The 19,942-nt window shown below is 35.1% G+C and overlaps 1 protein-coding gene across 1 annotated transcript in view; it reads left to right on the top strand.

Moving 5' to 3' along the window:
* Positions 1-915: 915 nt before the first annotated feature.
* The window catches only part of LOC113503923 (transcription factor HNF-4 homolog), a 54,901-nt gene continuing 35,874 nt past the window's right edge, over positions 916-19,942 (top strand). The window contains exon 1 of the mRNA XM_026886075.1: positions 916-1,493. Within this exon, the coding sequence (XP_026741876.1) occupies positions 1,397-1,493 (97 nt within the window). The 5' untranslated portion in view covers positions 916-1,396. The remainder of the gene's footprint in view (positions 1,494-19,942) is intronic.

Genomic DNA, 19,942 nt, shown 5'->3' with positions numbered 1-19,942 from the left:
ATTTATTATTGTTAGTGATTAGTACATTACAGGGCCCAATCCTCCTATTTACAATGGCCGATGAATTAATGGAAGTCGGCTTAAAATGACACTTTTTGTATTCTCTCAAGCATTTTTTCTACACAAAAATTATGGACGGCGCGGAATACATGGTTAAAACAATGAATTCCCAATTATTGTGTTTGCAAAATGCTTAATAGAATATTAATAGTTTCAAATTTAATCCAACTGCCATTAATTCATCGGCCATTGTGAATAGCAGAATCGGGGCTTAGGTATGTTTTGATGTTCTTCAGAAGATAAAATCAACACGTTATATTGTTATAAAAAAGGGTTACTTTTCGTTGTTTCTTAAGGCTCACTACAGGAATAATTATCCAAAATTTACCCGAGACTACCGAAAACCTAGTGGTATTCGTACAAACGTATAAAAATGCTCCAATGTCTTTTGAAATATGCATAAAATTAAGAAAATATTTCATTGATTCGCAGACAAAGAATTTGGCTGTAAATTAGGACGAGCATTTTCTAAAAGCAGAATTTCTACTTATAATTTAAACTACCTACCGAGAAAGTAAATTCTTAGTTTTAAATATGAGCTCTAGAGCTACCTTATTTATTTATCCACATTCTTGTTTAACTACTCATTCGGCTTATTTTAAAGCATCTGTCCTTCAGAAGGTATAAGGAAAAGTAAACACCGAAACAAAAATTATGATAGGATTACCAGATAAACTTTATCAAAACCAGACACTAATCCATGCAATTCTAGGTTCTTGTAAGGTACGAATCCAAGCAGCTGATAAGGTTAGAAACGTGGTAGGGGGTGTAGTGGAGTAGCCGGTGTTAGTCCAGTGTCCAGCGTTGGGAGAGCTTATTGAACTGCACAGTGGAGTGCAGTGGGTATTATTTATAGTGGATCAGCTGTTGGCGGCGCGGCGGGCGGCCGGCGGGCGGTAGACGCGGCCGCGAGCGCCGCCACTCCGCACATCCTGCGCACACGGCGCGCCGCCACTATCTGCGCTATCGTACAAAATAATACATCCACGTGAAACGCCAATAAACCGGCTCCGGCGGCTTGTTTACGCCGTTTACTCACCGGCCGCACAATTACCAGACCCGTCAAAGTGAACTGACTGCCAATAATATTATTTACATAACTTACAGTGACTTAGAATAACTTAGGTAGCGACGTAAGTTATTCTAACAGTGATTTATTTATAAAAAATACATTAATTCGTAATTTACGTTACGCAACTGCGTTCGGGACGCGTGTGAAGATACAGTGTAGTGTTTCGTCAAGGAAATAATTCATAGGATATCAACAAGTCATGGCTCCTTTCTAGGAACTTGGGTTGTTGTAATTTGGACTCTGTGTAGTGGTTATAAGGTGAAAATGAGGAGCGACGTGTTGGCACCGAGCGAGCTGGAGGGGACCGACTACCTTCTCTCCTCCACGATGAGGCTGGAGGACAGCTTTCTGCAAATACTCGGTGAGTCCATAATATACGTTCACGGACTTAGCTAGCTGCATAGCAACCATACATGCTTGCTGCGAATTGATGCCCTTACAGTGTATCTATCTTGCATTCAATGACTTGAAGCAGTAGTCAATAAATTCTACTACTAACTAATCTATTGATGTGGAATAACCAACCGCTTCTATTGGTAAACTTAGGTAAGCAACGTAAACGTAAGTATGTAGTCTAATTAAAATGAAAAATTAGTTAGGCATTATAAAATTAACATTTATATTCATAGAATCTCAAGGTCATTTCATAATACTCTAAAAAATGACTGGGAATCATGGTAAAAACTGCTAAATGAAGTAGCCTGTGCCTGTCAGTAATAATAAACGCTGAAGTGATTGGGAAAATTATAAAAACTATACTCTTTCGTTCGGTATCTAGGTGCGTACTAAACTTATTCCTACCTAGATATATGTAGGTACCACAATCATAATCCATCATTTCATAATCAGTAAAAGTAAGCAGTCTGTTGTAGAAATGATAAAAAGTTGATTATTTAATGCAATGTCACCCGCAAGACAAGTAATTTGATAATTTCGTTTACTAAATTTAAATTATTATAATATTACGAAATATTTTGCAAAATTATAAGCCTACAGCCTACTTTATTCAAAGTATACGTACAACTGAATTATAAATGCTGTAAAACAAATGACGTGTGTGACGACAAAAAATCTTTGAAAGTTACAAAAGAGTATTATTGTAAAGATAATCCCACCAAAAACATTACATGTAAAAAAATGCCAAGTCTCTCGATGCAGTCTTTCCATCGTAAAAAGTTTTGAGATCTCATAGAAGCCAAGTCCTATTCAAAATATTTTGTAGTTATAAATCAACATTTAGTAATTGTATCAATAGTTTTCTTTATATTATAATTATAGTGACTTGGCAATGAGCACAAGAAGAAACAAATAAAACGGCATATTTGTAGGAGTTGAAAGTTACACACACCGCATGCGTAAACATTAATATCACAAAATTAATTTTCTTTTGGTTTATCCGTGTCGTCCCAACCGAATTTCGGCAACGGCAGTCAGTCTTAGTGTACTCTCGATTCATTTACTTTCATAAAGCGATGGCCCGTAAGGTATTCTTAATTATTGTATTGGAGCATGTAGTCGGTAGTGACCATCATGATTCACACATAACAAATAATCTGATCACTGGTCTCGTCAGTAACATTTGCACATAATTCCAGGCATCAAGCAGCTTTTAATTTGTGCTCATTGCCAAGTCACTATAATTATAATATAAAGAAAACTATTGATACAATTACTAAATGTTGATTTATAACTACAAAATATTTTGAATAGGACTTGGCTTCTATGAGATCTCAAAACTTTTTACGATGGAAAGACTGCATCGAGAGACTTGGCATTTTTTTACATGTAATGTTTTTGGTGGGATCTCATTTATTTTTTGTAAGTGTATTTCTTTCTTTTTTTTTAGGTGTCATAATTTCTAGGACTTCAGCTACTGCTTTGCTTAGAACCCATTCTCTATCTCTATCTCTTTTGTTTCTTCTCTGAGACTTCGTTACTTCTAATGTAAACAAGCTTAAACTTATATATATATGCATATATATATCTACTAACTTACAAACTATAGCTAAACTAAACTAAATAACACGTAAAGTTCTCCGAATATCAATTATCACTACAATATTTTTTAGTTTCGAAATGGTTTTTCATAGACAGGTGGCGCTATCAAATGAAAATTATCGAATTATTCTGAAGTACTACTTAGACTGCGCTTTGTAACGAAACCATAGCGCGATTCAGACACGTACAACGCCATCTATCGAGCGCGCATACAATATTTATCGCAATACAATGGAGTTTTAGCTTTATTAATTTAATGAATTATGAATTTTATGTATTAATTTGTATTAATGATAGTCTGTGTATTACATTTATATTATTCTTTTCTATTCTATGTATGTATTCATCCAATTGAATAGGTACTTAAACAACGAACAAAGTTAACAATGCAGTAAAACTCCATACATAATGTTCTTGCCAAACCGCAAATATAAAATTGTTTTCTATGGCATATTATTTTTTAATGTTTTTATAATTTTTCCTTTATATGTGGCTAAGGACCTATCTTGGTGCAAAATTTGAAGTTTCTAAGTCTGCTAGAAGTACCTTAGATTTTTGATGATCTGTCAGTGAGTCAGTGAGTCAGTGAGTGACAAAATGGTGTAACTTTGATCGACCGTAACTCCTAAACCATTAATTCAATTGGCATGTAATTTCGAACTTAAGCTTGTTCTAATGCCTACTATTATTCCCCGAAAAGCTAAACTCCTAGCTTTGTCCACGTCGAAGATACAGGGGGGGCGAAACAGCCGCGAATCGCTTCGAGAAAAGATGGTACGGCCGTGCCCGTTTTGCTCGAGACTTGGCAGGGGCACTGCCGTGCCCTCAGATTTAACGCAGCTCGTAACGTAACGATTTATGGTAAGTCTTCTGCAGTTGTATGAAAGAGACGGGGCTTGACATAACATAGTGCGGTCTCGTTTACACACGGCACACTTCCAACAGTCATCTCAATAGGCTATAGTAAGCCTTAAAGAATTATCATTTATTCAGCATACAATAAGTGCAAAAATATTTTATCAGTAATAAGTGTATTTTTAAATGGATGTATGCAAGGGCGTGAAACGAGACGGAGTGACACCTTGAACTTGTTGCACCAAGCAGCACAATTACGTTCACAATTATAATATTCATGCACTTCATGACTGCACAATATACTTACATAATTTTCCATACCTTAAACCAACATAAAGCTCGTCTTTTAACAATAAAAAACGTCGACTTAATAGTACAATTTTGGCAGTTTATAATGATTTTATTGTTCGTTAAAAAAACGTAGCGCCTCAGTTTTATTTTTACAAAATTCTGTAACTTTACTCATAAATATTCATGTTTATAGATCGTCTTGAAAATAACGAGTTTATTGACCTAAGAATTTGCGTTTGGCAGAATTATACAAAACTAATGTGGAGTTGTAGACGAATAAGAATGTGCCTACTTACAGCGTTTGTATTTGATAAAAGGAATACTCTTCAATTTTTTTTTTCATAATAAAGTTGTCACTAAAAAATTAAAAAATAAATTGACTGCCCATAAACAAAAAGATTTTGGTTCTATTTAAAAAAAAAAGATTGTAGATAACAAATGTTAGTTATGAATAAACACTGGTAATGTTGGGAGATGAGTTGCTTAATACTATCGCAGTAACGCCACAATAAAAAAATCATTAAGAGTATCAGTATGACCGACTTAAAACACGTCATAAAAACTTATTTTCGGTTACTTTGACAACTGATTGTTTAACTCATCGAAGTTTAAGGAAAATGTTAGTTACGTTTTAATTTACATAGCTAGAAAACCGGCCAAGTATGATTTGGGCTCGCGCGCAGTGCTCCATACCATTTTCTATTAAAAGGCAAAACATTTTTTATATAGGTAGTGTTGTACCCAAATGGTAAAAAACTGAAGCCAATATATACCAAACTCCTCTGATTGCCGTATGTCTGTCTTTCCATCACCAAGCTGTGTTACTGGATTGCGGTTGATTGTCTAAAACGCGATGTGTGTCAATTTCTTTAGAAAATATGTATATCTTTATCTTATTTGTGTGGAACCCCAACTCGCAGTAGACTGGTATTTTCTTTACATTTGCAGCCATAAATTACAGATTTTCATGTTGCATAAACGTCCCATCTTGTCCAAGACAACTAGAGACGCTTTGCTCTATGGAATGATATGCACCCACGCCAAGGTTAATAGGCACTAGTTAAAGCTAATATAAACACACCTATACATTTTCTACTATATGTGTTTTCCCTATATAACACAATATACTATTATTTGTTAACTTCTAAGTTAAGCAAAGAGAATAAAGATTGAAAGTTTAAACCATTAAGAGAGTGTCAACGAATATATGAATGAGGCTAAAAAGTGTCTATCTTTCATTTTCCCCATAATTAATTCATGTAGGTGTTGACTAAAATTCTCGGATTATCCAGTTTACAAGACAAATAACTCATGTCTCACAGATTGAGTTAAATAGCAAACAGGTATACAAGGACACTGTAAGAAGGAAGCGCGTCGGAAAATTTTCATCTTAAGAGATTATGATGATCTGCGGTATAACGTTACACAATAATTGATCGTAATTGGTTTTGACAGCTAACCACTAATAGGGCTATTATGAATTATTGCTGTTAAAACACTGGCCATTACCGAGGAATTTATACTATAAGAGTTATAAAAATGATGAGAAAATATTGTCTGAAAGGAGTCTTTACTATACATATTTTGTGAGACATGAACAGTTAATGCAATACGTATTTTGTATAAATTAAACATTCAAAAAACTTCTATATTAAAAATTAAAGACTTTAATTTAAGATCTTTCTCCGTGTACTGCTCTCTCTTTAGAGACCTAATTATTTTAGCCATAAAAGGAACAAAAAGGTAGAGCGGCCGAAAGCTGCACGGAATGCTCGCATTAATACGAGTAAGTTCACAAAATCATGTATAATTAAAACTTTCTTTAACCGTACACAGATTAAGGAGCAGGGGGTCCTTTAATCAAAATCAAAATCATTTATTGGAACAAAAAGTAGTGAATAACATTAATTATGCGTTAACAGCCGACATCTATCCACTTTAAATTCCCTATTTACTCAACGAAAAAAAAATCTAAGACCTTGGCTTACCAAGTACAAGGGTGTAATTAAAACCTCTAATGTGCTTTTAGTTTCCCTTTCATTATCCCACTGAAAACTCACAATCTCCACCCAGCTAGTGTTGTCCTGGATACACGCACGTTGTCCTTGTTGTAACTATTTACCTAATTCAACATGTCCGATCACAGTTGAATGTCTCAAGCGATTTTAAATACAAATTTTAGCTTCTCGGGCAAATGAAAGTCGTCAGTCCGCATGCTTGCCTACTTCAAGTTAATCGAAAACAAACGTGTTTTTATTTATGTTAAATATGAATTTACAAAAGATAATATGATTTTGGAAATCTTTCGATTAAAATGATAATCGAATACGATTTTTTCCATGTAACTTTTGTCTTTCTGTTTGTATTCTTACGTATTGCGTTAGTAAATAATTTGAATTGATATAGTAAGCATTAATATATATATATATATATATATATACTAGCTGACCCAGCAAACGTTGTTTTGCCTAATAAATTATTTCTAAAAAAGTTTCGACCAAAAAATAAAAAAAAAGTTTTTTGTGTGGAGATGTTGTTCTATTCTCAGTCCTACCCAATATGTATACAAAATTTCATAAGAATCGGTCGAACCGTTTCGGAGGAGTACGGTAACTAACATCGTGACACGGGAATTTTATATATTAGATATATATAATTCAATAATATTTCATCTACTCTACGTTATAGCTTTTACGGCTTCTTAGATACTAATATAGTAGATGTTATCCAAACCAAAGATTAACGTTTATTGACTCACTTAATTTTGTTGAAATATTTATCTGAATTTAATGTTGCTATCGAAGCATTACCTAGTTATTAGATATCTTCGATAAAAATAATTTATCTAGGTTTATGGTCATAGATTATATTATTTGCGAATATTACCTATGTTTATAATAACTTATCAACAAAGATATTATGACGACGACTGTTATATTTACGGGTTTTACAACCATAAATAGTGGCCAAATACATAGGTACAAGACAGGGTATAAAATTCAGGTTCTGTTTTTAGTACTCTCGCGGTTTATGGAGTAAGATTTTGCGAGCTTCAACATGAATTATAATTCTCTTTACTCCGAACTCAACGCTGCCAAATGTGAAAACGTTTACGGTTTAAATAATTTTTATCATTTCGACGCTATATGTTCATATTATACAGGAGATTTTAATCAGATTTTAGTAATTTTCCACCAATTTTCATATCTGGGCCTTCCTTCCTTTATACATAACTGAGCGTTACCGCTTATGGCTACGACTTTAAATTGATTGCGTAAAACTAATATAAATCATGTGTGTACGAAACAAGGAAGTGTACAAGATTAGGGCCCTCGGTTCACAGTGCCGCTCACCGGCTCAATTGCCCCTGACCTGCCTAATGTGGCCGTAATGATGCCATGACGGGGGGGCGTCAGATGAACCGACACATCGTACGTAGTTTGGATAGTATCGGATTATAAAACGAAACACACCCCCTTTATATATATGTAAATACGTTTTGCGCATAACCTACCTCAATTTACGTAAATAGATTTTCGTATGCAAAAAGAGAAAAACTAGCCAAGTTCGAATCGGACACGCACGTGTAGGATTGTTTCGCACTATAATTGAGTCCGTATTTTATAAAAGCACAGGGTCACACCAAAAGTCATTTTTGGCCCTTTTGATATTTATTCTACGTTTAGTATTTGTTGTTATATCGTCGACCAAAATAATATCTAAGTTACTCGATCATTATCACTATTAGGTGTTAGTCAGGCAAGCAGACTTCTTAGTGATAGCCGTAATAGAGTCCCGTTTTAATAACCTCCCTTTCTGAAGGGTTTGTCAAAACTCTCCACGCTTTGTTTGGTTAATGGGCCGAGTAACAATCCAACACTTCATATTTTGCGATTCTAAATTCAAATTTCTATGCGAAGTAAGGATTTTAGCGCTTAAATTGATACTTCTTGCTAATAACAAAACGCACACGACGGCAGTTTATCTGATATTCTTGTTTCAAACCAACATGCGTTGAGCCTAGGGGGCACAGTTACTGTAAGTAAATAAATGTATTATAAGATTAGATTAAGATAAGCACTAAGTATGTACTCAGTAACATAAGTTTATCAGTAAAGTGTTTTCACTGGTATCTTTTGAAGGAGTGGAGTGTCAAGTCGGAGATTGTACTTCATACCTAAACATTCTTTGTTTTTAATCTCTATAAGTAAGTATAATTAGTTGTATATTTTGAGCTACTATCGTACAGGTGTAAAGAGGGAAACAATGTATACTTTAAATCTGAATACGAGTGCTATTAATTGAATATTATAAAATGTTTCAATTGAAAAATCAGAAAAAGGCAACTATACGTATATGGTTATGGTTACTAAAACAAGCAAAATATTATAAAATATTTTTGATAAAAAATACTTGAATTTTGAATTTGAACAAAGGTTGTTTACATTTTGATTAAAAACAAACAAACATAGGTTACAGTCAACACATTTACTCATTAACTTATTATTGTTCTAATCGTTGTTAGACTTTTCTAATTATAAGACTAATGAAAGCTGATACAGCCGGAACGGAGATAAGATGGCGCATCTCGTGTCAGGAAGGTACTTAAGTATCTCGCAAATTATCACAAGCCTTGAGCGCCATAATTGTGTCACCGTCTAGACTGATTAATTAACTAGGAAAAACATAATGAATCAATACCAGATATACTAGCATAGTTACAAACACGGAGCATAGAAAATTAGAAGGAAGAGTCTGGCTACGCGCGTTTGTCATGTTAAAAATCAACTAGTTTGTTAAAACCGACCTAAAGTTTATTTTGTTTATTTCAAACTCTTAAACTACCATTTCAGTTTGAGAATGCTATACATTCTTCTACCTGCCTTCGCTTGAAACCCAACTAATAATCATATTTTTTAATATGTTCGTCTTTGACAAACACTCGCCGAGCATCAGAAAGCGGATAAGCTCGTTGGGTGCCACTTGCCCCAATTCCTCTCCTATTTCTATATTCCTTGTTTACAACTATAGTTTACATGTTTCTTATAACAAATCCGGGTCGTTGCGCCCTACTATCAGTGTTATCACACCAGACGGATGTCGTAATCGACTTTTGTAAAATGTGTTATATTTATCTGCGTAATACCTGCTTAATAAATTAGCATCGGCTCTATTATCTGGCATAACGGCATGGCGCCCACCTGTTATGGTGATCAATATTGATTAAGGACGAGACAACTTTACACGAGATTAAGTTACGATTGCAGTCTTTTTACTAATCGTTAAGTTGCACTTTCCAAGAAAATCAGACTATACTGTATTATTGTACGTTTTGTCTGATCGTTTTAAGTGTTTAAAAATAGTGACGCAGTCTTCTGGTACTGTAATAGTAGTAGTATCCAATGATATGATTTCAAACCCAAGGAGAGGGTAACCTCGTTTTTGGTCTGAAGAATTAGTTTAGTGTCTTACCAAAGTCTATAAACGAAACCCTATTAGGTACTGAAGCCATTCCTATAAGGAAAAACCGGACACTGCAATCCGAATCTTTACTTAATTTATCATAGTTGCCTTTGTAATGATTCTAAAATGTTTCTTTTTATACTTATAACGATGAGACCATACATAAAAAATAATAATTTGATGACTATTGAGTTTATGTTCCTCACAATGAGATAAAAACAGAGGTATTAGTTTAATAGTTTGTAATTATGGTCGTGTCACATAGGTAAGTGATATCGATGGAAAACATGGACATAATTACGGATGTCCGACATTACTACAAAAAAATAAAAGGTAGCTATATTTTTTTTTTAATTTAATCGTGTAATTGAACTTAAACTGCTTTTCAGAATTAACTTCCAAAAAATCCGTCAGATACGAGTCGGACTAAAACACTGAGGATTCCCTAGGTATAAATAGAACAAATTTGTAAAAAAAGTCATCCATCGAATAGATTACCGTACCAACCGTTGCTTAATCTAGAATTTTGTTTTTATTATTTGTTGTTGTATCAGCAACAGAAATTCATCATCTGTGTAAATTTCGAGTGTCTAGCTATTATGGGTCATGATACAGCCTGATGACAGACTAACGCCGGACGGATAGCAGAGTCTCAACAATAAGGGCCCTTTTTTACTGTTTGAGTATGGAACCCTAAACGAGATCTGAATTTTAATCTGAGGCTTGCTTGTCGGTTATGCTGTCACCCCGTCAGTCATACTTGAGCAGATATTCAAATTGCAGAATGCCAAAACTCCAATTTGATTATGTATTAGGTTGGGTGCATGTGACTCGAATGTTTGTAAACTACCCGCGACACAAGGATTGAATTCCTTATTGCGGAGTCGTATTTAAAGTAAAAATTAGGTCACCAACTAGGATGTAGTGGATAAAGTTATCGTACTAATATAAGCCGATAAGAAATTTGCCTTTTTGCTTTTATCAAGCGATTATCTAGTTATATGACAACCGCTATGAATAGGCAACACCTGTAAACTTTTGTATTTTTTTTAATGCATACCCTTCAGCTAAGTCACATATCTAAAATCGTTGACAGATTAAAGTCACGTGACTTGTGAAACGTTACACGAAATAACATTTCCATACATTTGAATATTAAAGCATAGTAATTAAATTTTGTTTAATCATAATCAACCAATTTAAGAATCATTTACCACCGTGACCAGTTTTTGCGAGATATGAAGCATTCTCACTGACTAAAACACCCCGGACCCCTTCAAATGTCTGTACTAGAGCCACATAATCGCTGCACGAGTCTAGCTTGCCTAAATCCTGTTGGACTTCTTCTCGAGGGGAAGGTGTAAAGAGCCCACCCCTCACTCTTCGTAAGAAGGGGCGTGTGGGACGTATACGGGTCCGGCGTCTCCTGTCACCCACAGGCCCGAGCGCAAGGTGTTCGAACGTCGGATCTACGACCACTGCCATGGCGATCCATGACGATTCCAAAACATGAATCCCATGTTTTGGAATCGACTCCTTACAGAACAAACTTGAATCTAAATAAACAACGAGTGAATAATTTACTTAGAGAAACAATCGGGGTCCCGACCTCAGCACAAAGTGAAAATGCTAAACAGTGAATGTAAATCGAGTATTTATTAATGATATGTATATCGGTTTACGGTTAATAACATTTTGTACTAAAAGGTGTCTGCCCTTAACCAAACACTTTTATAACCCCTATCTATAATCGACTCTTTAAGTACCAAGTGACAGTCTGACAGATGACTATCCTTACTGTGACGGTGATAACTTGAAACTTAACTGATTGTCATTTGTCACTTGTTTTAATGTCAGGCAATATGGATGGTACCGACGTGTTTACTTGTCCATACTGCCCAATAAATAAAATTTTGGAGGGTAGTAGACCTTTCCCTAAGTAATTATATATTTATAATGGAGCAGGCAGAAAACCACTGCAGGCGCTGACAAAGACTGAAAGCAAACAAATTTTTAAAATGTATAAATGAAGTTTGTTTTCGAATAGTTACGCGACTTTAGGTTCAATTAGACGGTACAAATAATATCGTTCTAGTTCTCTGGTATCAAAAGTGAATCGCCAACAATATTCAGCAACTTGCACTTGATTCCCATAGTTTCTAAGTCGGCAATAAGAATCTAGTTAAGAAGAGCTTGGAAGCGTCGCTTGTCTCTTATTTTGTCTCTTGAAGAAGAAACTGAAAACAAATTGAAATGTTTTAATAAAGACTGAACACTTGAAGTCTCTTGTATGAATCAGAACAAAATTGAACTGAATGTTATAAAAGTAAATAAAATTATGTTGTTTAATATATTTCAAGAGCGAATAGAGCGATCTATTATTTTGCAATTCTAAACATACTTTTTGTAGTAATTATTTAGGTAGATAACATCCAAATTGCAACAAGCAAAGCGGCCTGCCTTCACGTCGTGCGTCAAAGCACTCTGCCTCTGTGTAGTAAACACTTAACGACGATAAAAAAACCATACGAGGTTAAAAAACATTATTCAATCTTAAACTAACACCTTGAAACTGTATTAGGAGAGGTCAGTCTTGATAATTTGTTAAGAAAAACTGACAATTAATTAATAATATGTACGCCGTAAGTATAGAGGAAACTACAAGTTTAAATTTTATATTGATGGAGGCGAATTAGAAAAAAAAATACGATAATTTCAATAAAAAATATAATAGTAACTTCCTATATATTGGTTATGCAGTAAATGCTGAGATAAAGATCTTTGTAAAACATACAATATTTTTTTGTTATCAATTTAATTGCGCCATATTTTTACGCAAAGAAGTTTGACGTAAAATGAACTTAAGAACGAAACGTCTTCACGCAATACAAATGCGTAATGTTTACTGTCGTAATCAAAATGTGTCTGTCAGTGGTTTGGGGTACATGCAGGAGATATTTTAGTTTGCTAGATAACAAAATACTACAGTGTAGTAGAATCTAGTATGTCTAGAATATATGTCAAAAGTAAAAAAAAAGATGAATGAAAGCAGCACGGAGTGAAACTAACACAACCGTCTCATTCATACATGTTAAAAATATAGACAAAATATAAACATTTATTTTTATCTAGCCTACTGTGTCCCACTTCTGGGCAAAGGCCTTCCTCAAATCCTTCCACGATTCTCTATTCTGGGCCTCAGGGAACCAGCCCGCGCGGTAAGCATAAAAATAACATAGATTTGTTAAAATACAGCCAAAATGTTAGCTAATAACAGTTTCCACAGTTACAGTGACATTTCACCCTTAAGTGTTTCTGTCATTGGCCCGGTGTCAAAAGGATATACAGACAACGGTTCCTTGGTAACCCTTTGGGAAATTAATTCTGATAGCTGAATACTACTTAATTAGATACACTGGAGACAGGTTCCGAAGATCTAAGAGTTAGTGATCTGTAAACGCAAGTCAGTGTACCGCGCGGCAGAACACCTTCCAGTCGTTTCAGCCCACTGCCCACCGCTCTTCAGTTATAACATCATCGACTACCAGACTACACATAATATTTTTGTGTTGAGTTCTCATCAAGGTCAGGACGATGACTTATTTTTGGATGCGTTAACGAATCATGACGGTCTGTGGCCGCATAATTATCATCTTGCACATCCTAAGTAAGATATCGCTATTCATCATCATACTGATGTTTACTCACCTTTTGATATTCCAAGCTTATTACTGATGGAAATAGAACTGTTGACGATCTATTCAAGGTCACATCGTTACAGTTGAACGACATTTAGTAACCTACAAACGATACAACTGTTTTTATATCTGTCTCGACTGTCTTTATATTTACGACACCTGTTTTTTTTTTAAATTTGGGTACTGTTTACCTATTCTAAAGGTCGTCTATGTACCTATGTAGATTGTGGTAGATGCTAAAAATCGGTGTCATCGGAAAAAGCCAAGCCAGTTCAAAACGTCGAAGGCACGCCGCTTCGCTGCCAGTAACTTCCTAACCTATGCCAACGTGGCCAACTGGCGATGGGATACTGACACTGCATCGGTGCGTGCGCGACTGTCTCCAACCAACTATTTATGTAACAACTTATATTTAACGCCGATGCACTTCCGGAATGCATTAAGAAAATTACATGTACAATTTGGATGGCAGTCGTCCAGAAACTGTGAATACAAGTCCTGTACAATGATGACTTTATTAAGCATATTTCTATGGGAATTACATGACCTATGTCTACAAGGTTTAGCTTGAACTTGTTCTCATTATAATACTTCTGATTTCTTACTATTCAAAGGGTACTTTGCCCTAGTTATATAAGTATATATCCTTTTTGTTTTCATACTGTCTTGGTATCTTTTATATGACTGAAGGCAGATTTTAGTATGTCGGCAAAAAGTCTTCATTTAATGGTAGGTACATCAAAAATTTGTTAGATGAGTTGCAACAAAAAAACTGCTGTTTTGATAACTTGCAGACTTAAAAAAATACATCAACTTATTTTATAACGTAAATAATTATAAATAACAATGATGTAGGCGTTGTAATCACTGTTTTGAAGGCAATCATTATCTTACTAGAACTTAAAAACGAATCATTGTTGAGGTATTATTCTAATATCATTTCATGAGCAATTATTATCTATATTTTTATTTTCAAATGTGACCTTAAATCCATCTTTATATTATAAATACGAAAGCATAGGCATAATTTTAATGAAACTTCGCTTATGGCAAGCGGATAGCATGCTCTATTAGGCAGAACATTGGCGTCATCTGCCTCGTTTGCCAAAAACGCGGCTGAGCTCGCGGTTTAATGGTACTTAGGTATACATAAATCTGAACTTTTCAGTCGACTTCTCAAAAGAGGAGTCAGTCGTGTTTTATGCCTGGTGGACACATGCTACCTCTAGCTCGCTGATGGGCACTTTAAACTCAGGATTATTTTCTGTGTAAGCTGTCATTAGCTCCCATAAAAAAAATCTGTTGTTTCCATTTGAAGTCGGCTATCAGCTTTTGCTCTCTACAAGAACCTATCTAAGCTATCTATATCACATCTAAGCAACATCAGAAAAGTATTCGCTTAATAAGAGTCACCCCTAAATTCCCGACTTGATCTAGATTTCTAGATATTTATTTGATGTGTATAAAAGGTGTCGTATTGTCAGTAACGGCACTCGCAGAGGACAAAAGGCCAGCGTTATCGAGCGCATATATTATTGGCTCAACGCCCTCTTTGAGCAACGTCTATTGATAAGAAGAAAGCTATTCCGAATATTTGGTTCTTTGATAACAACAGTTATGTAAGAGAACGTTGTAGTTATTACTTTTACTTACTAGCTAGGTTCCTAACACAATAGCAATACTGACGATATAAATTCTGGGGCTTTAAAGTAACGTTTGAGTAATCAAAATCAAAAAGTCTTTATTTTTCTCATCATCGGAAAATTATGGTTACATGAAAGTTTTGTATATGACATAGAGACTGAAGTCTATTTTAAGTAAAACCTGTGTCACAGATCACCAGTTTTATACACATTATATTTTGAAAATTAAAGAGAGCAGCGAAAAGAGAAAAGAAAAAAATTTATACAATATTTTTTTTCTTTTCCCTTTTCGCTCGTAATTCAAGCAAACAAGCTTCATTTGTTTATTGGAATGAGTTTCTTCTCATGCGAGGATATCGTGGACTTACTTCGGTTTAAAAGGAATCCATCAACCACCTACTTTGCTTTTTTTTTGTTATGCGGGGAAATCGTCATGGATACCCACCTCCTTGGAGGAGGAAGTTTATAGTCTCAGGCTCTTACAGATAAACATGAACAGCCGTGCACCGTCTCTTGCATTTAGTAATTGCCTCTCTTTTCTATTATTTTTACAAATAGTTTTTTCACGACATGTTACATTCAGTAAGGATGTTTCAGATTTTACTTCTATTTGTTTCGAAGCACCTTTTGTTTCTAAATGAGGTGTCGGTTCGCCGATAATAAAGGCATCCCCAGACGATGTGGTCTGCGAAGTTAGCCTCAAGGGAGTCTGGAACGTACACTCAATAAGTTGCTGAATGGAACATGACATGTTCGAAACTTCGTATTTCTGCATGGAGCTGAGGAGGCAGGAATGTTATACCTATATATGTACACAGCTTTCGAAGGTAGTGTAGAGTGTTGAAATTAAGACGAAACCTACGAATAAAGATGATAATTTTCACATAATTATAAATTTGAAATCATCATTTGCGTCAACTGGTTACTAAATGTTTAGTTGACAAATTAGTTCTACGCTTAAAATCAAACATGTTGGCAAAAGTTTTTTCACCTCTTAGCAAACATTGGCTGAAATGTTGGTGGTCATAAATCTGTCATAGGTGGGCTAACGATTGTCACCTGACAGTGTTGCAAATCGAGGCATTTGTCAAACATTTGTCGTATAGAATAGTGCAGTTCTCGTGACATACCGACACCGTGCCAAATGTTAATACTTAATTACTTATTATAATTATGTGTTATTTTATTGCCATACTTATTGCATTGCGAGTGTATATTAAAATGATTTTATTTTCACACTGTGGCTGTCCTAGGTTAGTGATATATGCTAGTTTTACCATTGGCCGTGTTACATTGCGGATGTTTAATTTGGAGGCACACCCACGTTCCCAAGAATTCAAATGAAGACCCCGAGAAGGTGTGACTAAAACGTGGTGTTGTTTTATGACTCTATCGATTCTATTTGTTCGATGAAAAAGATTTTTCAAACTTACTTACTAAAAGTAACTGACTTCCCTTTTTTGGTGGGGGAAACCTCATAGACACCCACTCCCCCGGGGGAGGGAACAGATATTGTCATTCTCTTACTGACTGAACCTAACCGCCGGGTGACGTCAGCCGCGTTTTATGCCGGCGCGACTACCTGGTGGACACATGCAGCCTCCAGCTCACTGATGGGCTCTCTACATGTACACTAGGATATCACTACGTGACCCCTGATTACCGTATGAAGAGCAGCTTGCAATGTTTCGAGTCAAGAACACCTTGGGTCAGCTTGTGGAAGCGGGACAGGGCAATACATGGTATAGAGCGTTGTCTCTCTTCCACCAATACTATTACTATAAGAGATGATGGTCCCTGATAGTGTGATTTTACACATAGCTTAATCTTGACAGATTACTTTGATGACCTTGACACAATGGCCGATTAACGTATAGATAACGTTGACTCTATATTCTTAACGGCCTTTCCCACGGACATCTTTTGTACTCGTTTTCGGAATTTTATTTTTATTTTTGGTTATTTTTTGTGTAAAGTTCTATAATGCCAGCCTATATGTATACGTGTATAGCTGGGCAGAGGATACGTTCCATATAGGGAAGGTTCTAGCATTGATAACCAGCGGGTTTTAGAGAATATTTGCAATCGAAGTTTACTTGCGATGTTTTTATGTCAGTACTTTCTTACTTTGAAAAAGTAAAAACACTTGGTTAATTTCTTGCGGTAGGTGAGAGATCGAACCTACACCTTTGTCCATACAAATCCGTACATATAACTTGCACCATGGTCCAGGTTTGGTGCCAAACGCACGCAACCTTTGTGGAAAGTTAGCTTAATGTAATCTAACATGAATAATTTAAGCCTTGGTGTTTATTTTTAATTATATTTATCTTGTTCTTGATATTTTACACGAGTAGTTCATGAAGTAATTACCTGTAGTATTAAGTTTCGTGTAGCTTAGACTTCCGCTTCCGAACTTATCAGAAAAGTATATAAAAAACTGTTAATTTAGTCACAAAACTAAACAGACACTAATTTGTATTAACAATGTAGAAAGATTTTTAACAAAATAGTGTCATTATGTTGGTTATTAAAAAGACGACTTCAAATCTTACGGATAAATCATACTAATCAGCAAGGCCACATACAAATCTACATAAAGAAACATGTGTAGAATACACGTCATTGGCAAAATTATATTAAAATTAACTTCTTGCTTTGATATAAAGGCTAATGTAAAAATGTAACCACTAATATTATTTTTGTGGTTGGCTGTATAACCTTGTGACAAGTACGCAGGTAAAAACTGTACCTACATTTATTATGTTTAGCTTACGTATTATATTATTACGCAGGTATTCATGGAGGTTAATAACTGCATAGATTCTGGAAATTATTTTCCATGTTCTCTGAAAAAATAAGGCCAATGTAGAAAGGGCTCCATGCTTTGGTGATCTAGTACAACTTCTATACTTTCTACAGATCAAGCTTTATTTGGTAAAAGATTGTCTCAAGTAATCGTCTTCATAATCGTCAGCCCATATTCGTCCACTCCCCAATTGCATACAATCAAAGTCTATCTTCTAAAGAGGAAATAGTAATATTTAATCACTAGAGATGAAGGGTAACGGTAAAGCAATGGTAATGCTAATGGTTTTGCGTGTGTGGAGGCACATCAAAGAGATCTGGTTGCGAAGTCAATCAATGCAATTTTGCATTTTCAACTGCTTTTTCGACAGCCGTGAAGGCGGTAGTTATATCCCTTCAATTTGGATCTTTTAACTTGCGACCTCCCAACTTATCTTATGATGCAATATTGGCACCTAAAGACTTACCGCTCTTCGTCAACACGACTGTCCTAATAGTCCCGGAAAAACTGAGAAATACCGTGATGATTACAGCCAATGATATAAGAATTACCGGCAGTAAAAAAGAGATCCTCACACTCTTACACGAAGAATATGAAATTGGGCAAGTTGTGAACCTGCCAATATTTTTAACTTGCCCATTTAGCCGTCTACAATATTGAGTATGTCTAGACAAAATCCCACTTCCATTCGTAAGCAAAATGTGTCTGTGAAGTTGATCGATATTTTGTAAGCTCCATATTTAACCAAAATATCAGGTTGTCGTGAGCGGAATATTTTATATTTATAACATATAAGGTTGTTCACTCCGTTGCAGATACCTTTTTAAGATCTCAGGTCGTTTGGAAATTTCCTGCCCGTTATAACCTGCCCTTGCTTCGTCAATATGATTGGATATAATCTCAATTAAGAAATAAGGAAAAAATATATGCACGTGCGTCGGCTTTTTTAACGAGTCAACACCAATTTTAAAGCGTGGTAAGATGAGATTGTTTATGATACGTAAAAATCTATTAAAAATATGAGTGCAAAAATAAGAACATTAGAACTATTTTGTATGAAGTAAGTCACAACTCAACATTCCCCCTGCCCCTTGCTCTTGTCCCATTGTTTTCTATTTAGGTATGGCGAAGCTTGTCTTCGTCTTCAATACCCTTCCATCTGGCGTCGTGTATTCTACACATGTTTCTCTATGTTGATTTGTATGTGGCCTTGCTGATTAGTACAATTTATTCGTAAGATTTGAAGTCACGTTCTTTTGACTTCTTGAAACTCTATTTATCCCTTTTTACGTGGATGTTCACAGAAAGTTACATGATTGTTTCTTAAATAAATATTGCACATATTAAATGTATTGCTATTGTGCAAGAGCTTGGTGTTGTCTAGTATTTCTTTGAGAGGATGTTTTATCTAAACCAGTTGGTATGTAGAACATGTACACTGTTTCTGATAACAAATTATATGATGACTTTCTTATCATTGTTGTTGAGGTGAATTAGATAAATTGAGATAATTACGTTGAAGTTTAGTTTCTAAATTTGCTCGCACCTTTGTGAAAAAAAAATATAGGTAAGTACTTCAAAAAAAAGGTAAAGACTTGAATATTACCTACTTTATTATTGTAAACGATTTATTCGTGAACATTTTCGTCGTCACCCAACTGACTTTGTTAATAACTCATACCCGACTTTGTTGTTGTTTTTAAGAAAGGTGAGTGATAGCTCATTGTAATTTTATTCTCAGTGAAGTTATAAATTAAAAGCGTTTATTAGTAAACTTATCTACACATATTTCGTATGTTTGCATCTTATAATATTTCCTATGAATGCATTTGCCATTGTTGTGTCTTGTTATAAATCTTGTTTTACGTCTTATTGTTATCATTTATTTATAACAGCTAGCAGTAAGCTTGAACCACTATTTTATATCCTAGTACTTGCAGCTACTACAACAATTTTTTTCCCGCTCTTTTTTTACGGCTGTCTTTTTGGTAGGTCCATTTATATTATAAGCGCAAGAGTAGCGTGGTGAGGGATCAACAATACCCCAAGGCAT

This window comes from Trichoplusia ni, chromosome 2 (assembly GCF_003590095.1).
Source record: "Trichoplusia ni isolate ovarian cell line Hi5 chromosome 2, tn1, whole genome shotgun sequence".
Taxonomy (NCBI): domain Eukaryota; kingdom Metazoa; phylum Arthropoda; class Insecta; order Lepidoptera; family Noctuidae; genus Trichoplusia; species Trichoplusia ni.
This window is presented reverse-complemented; position numbering and strand designations above follow the sequence as displayed.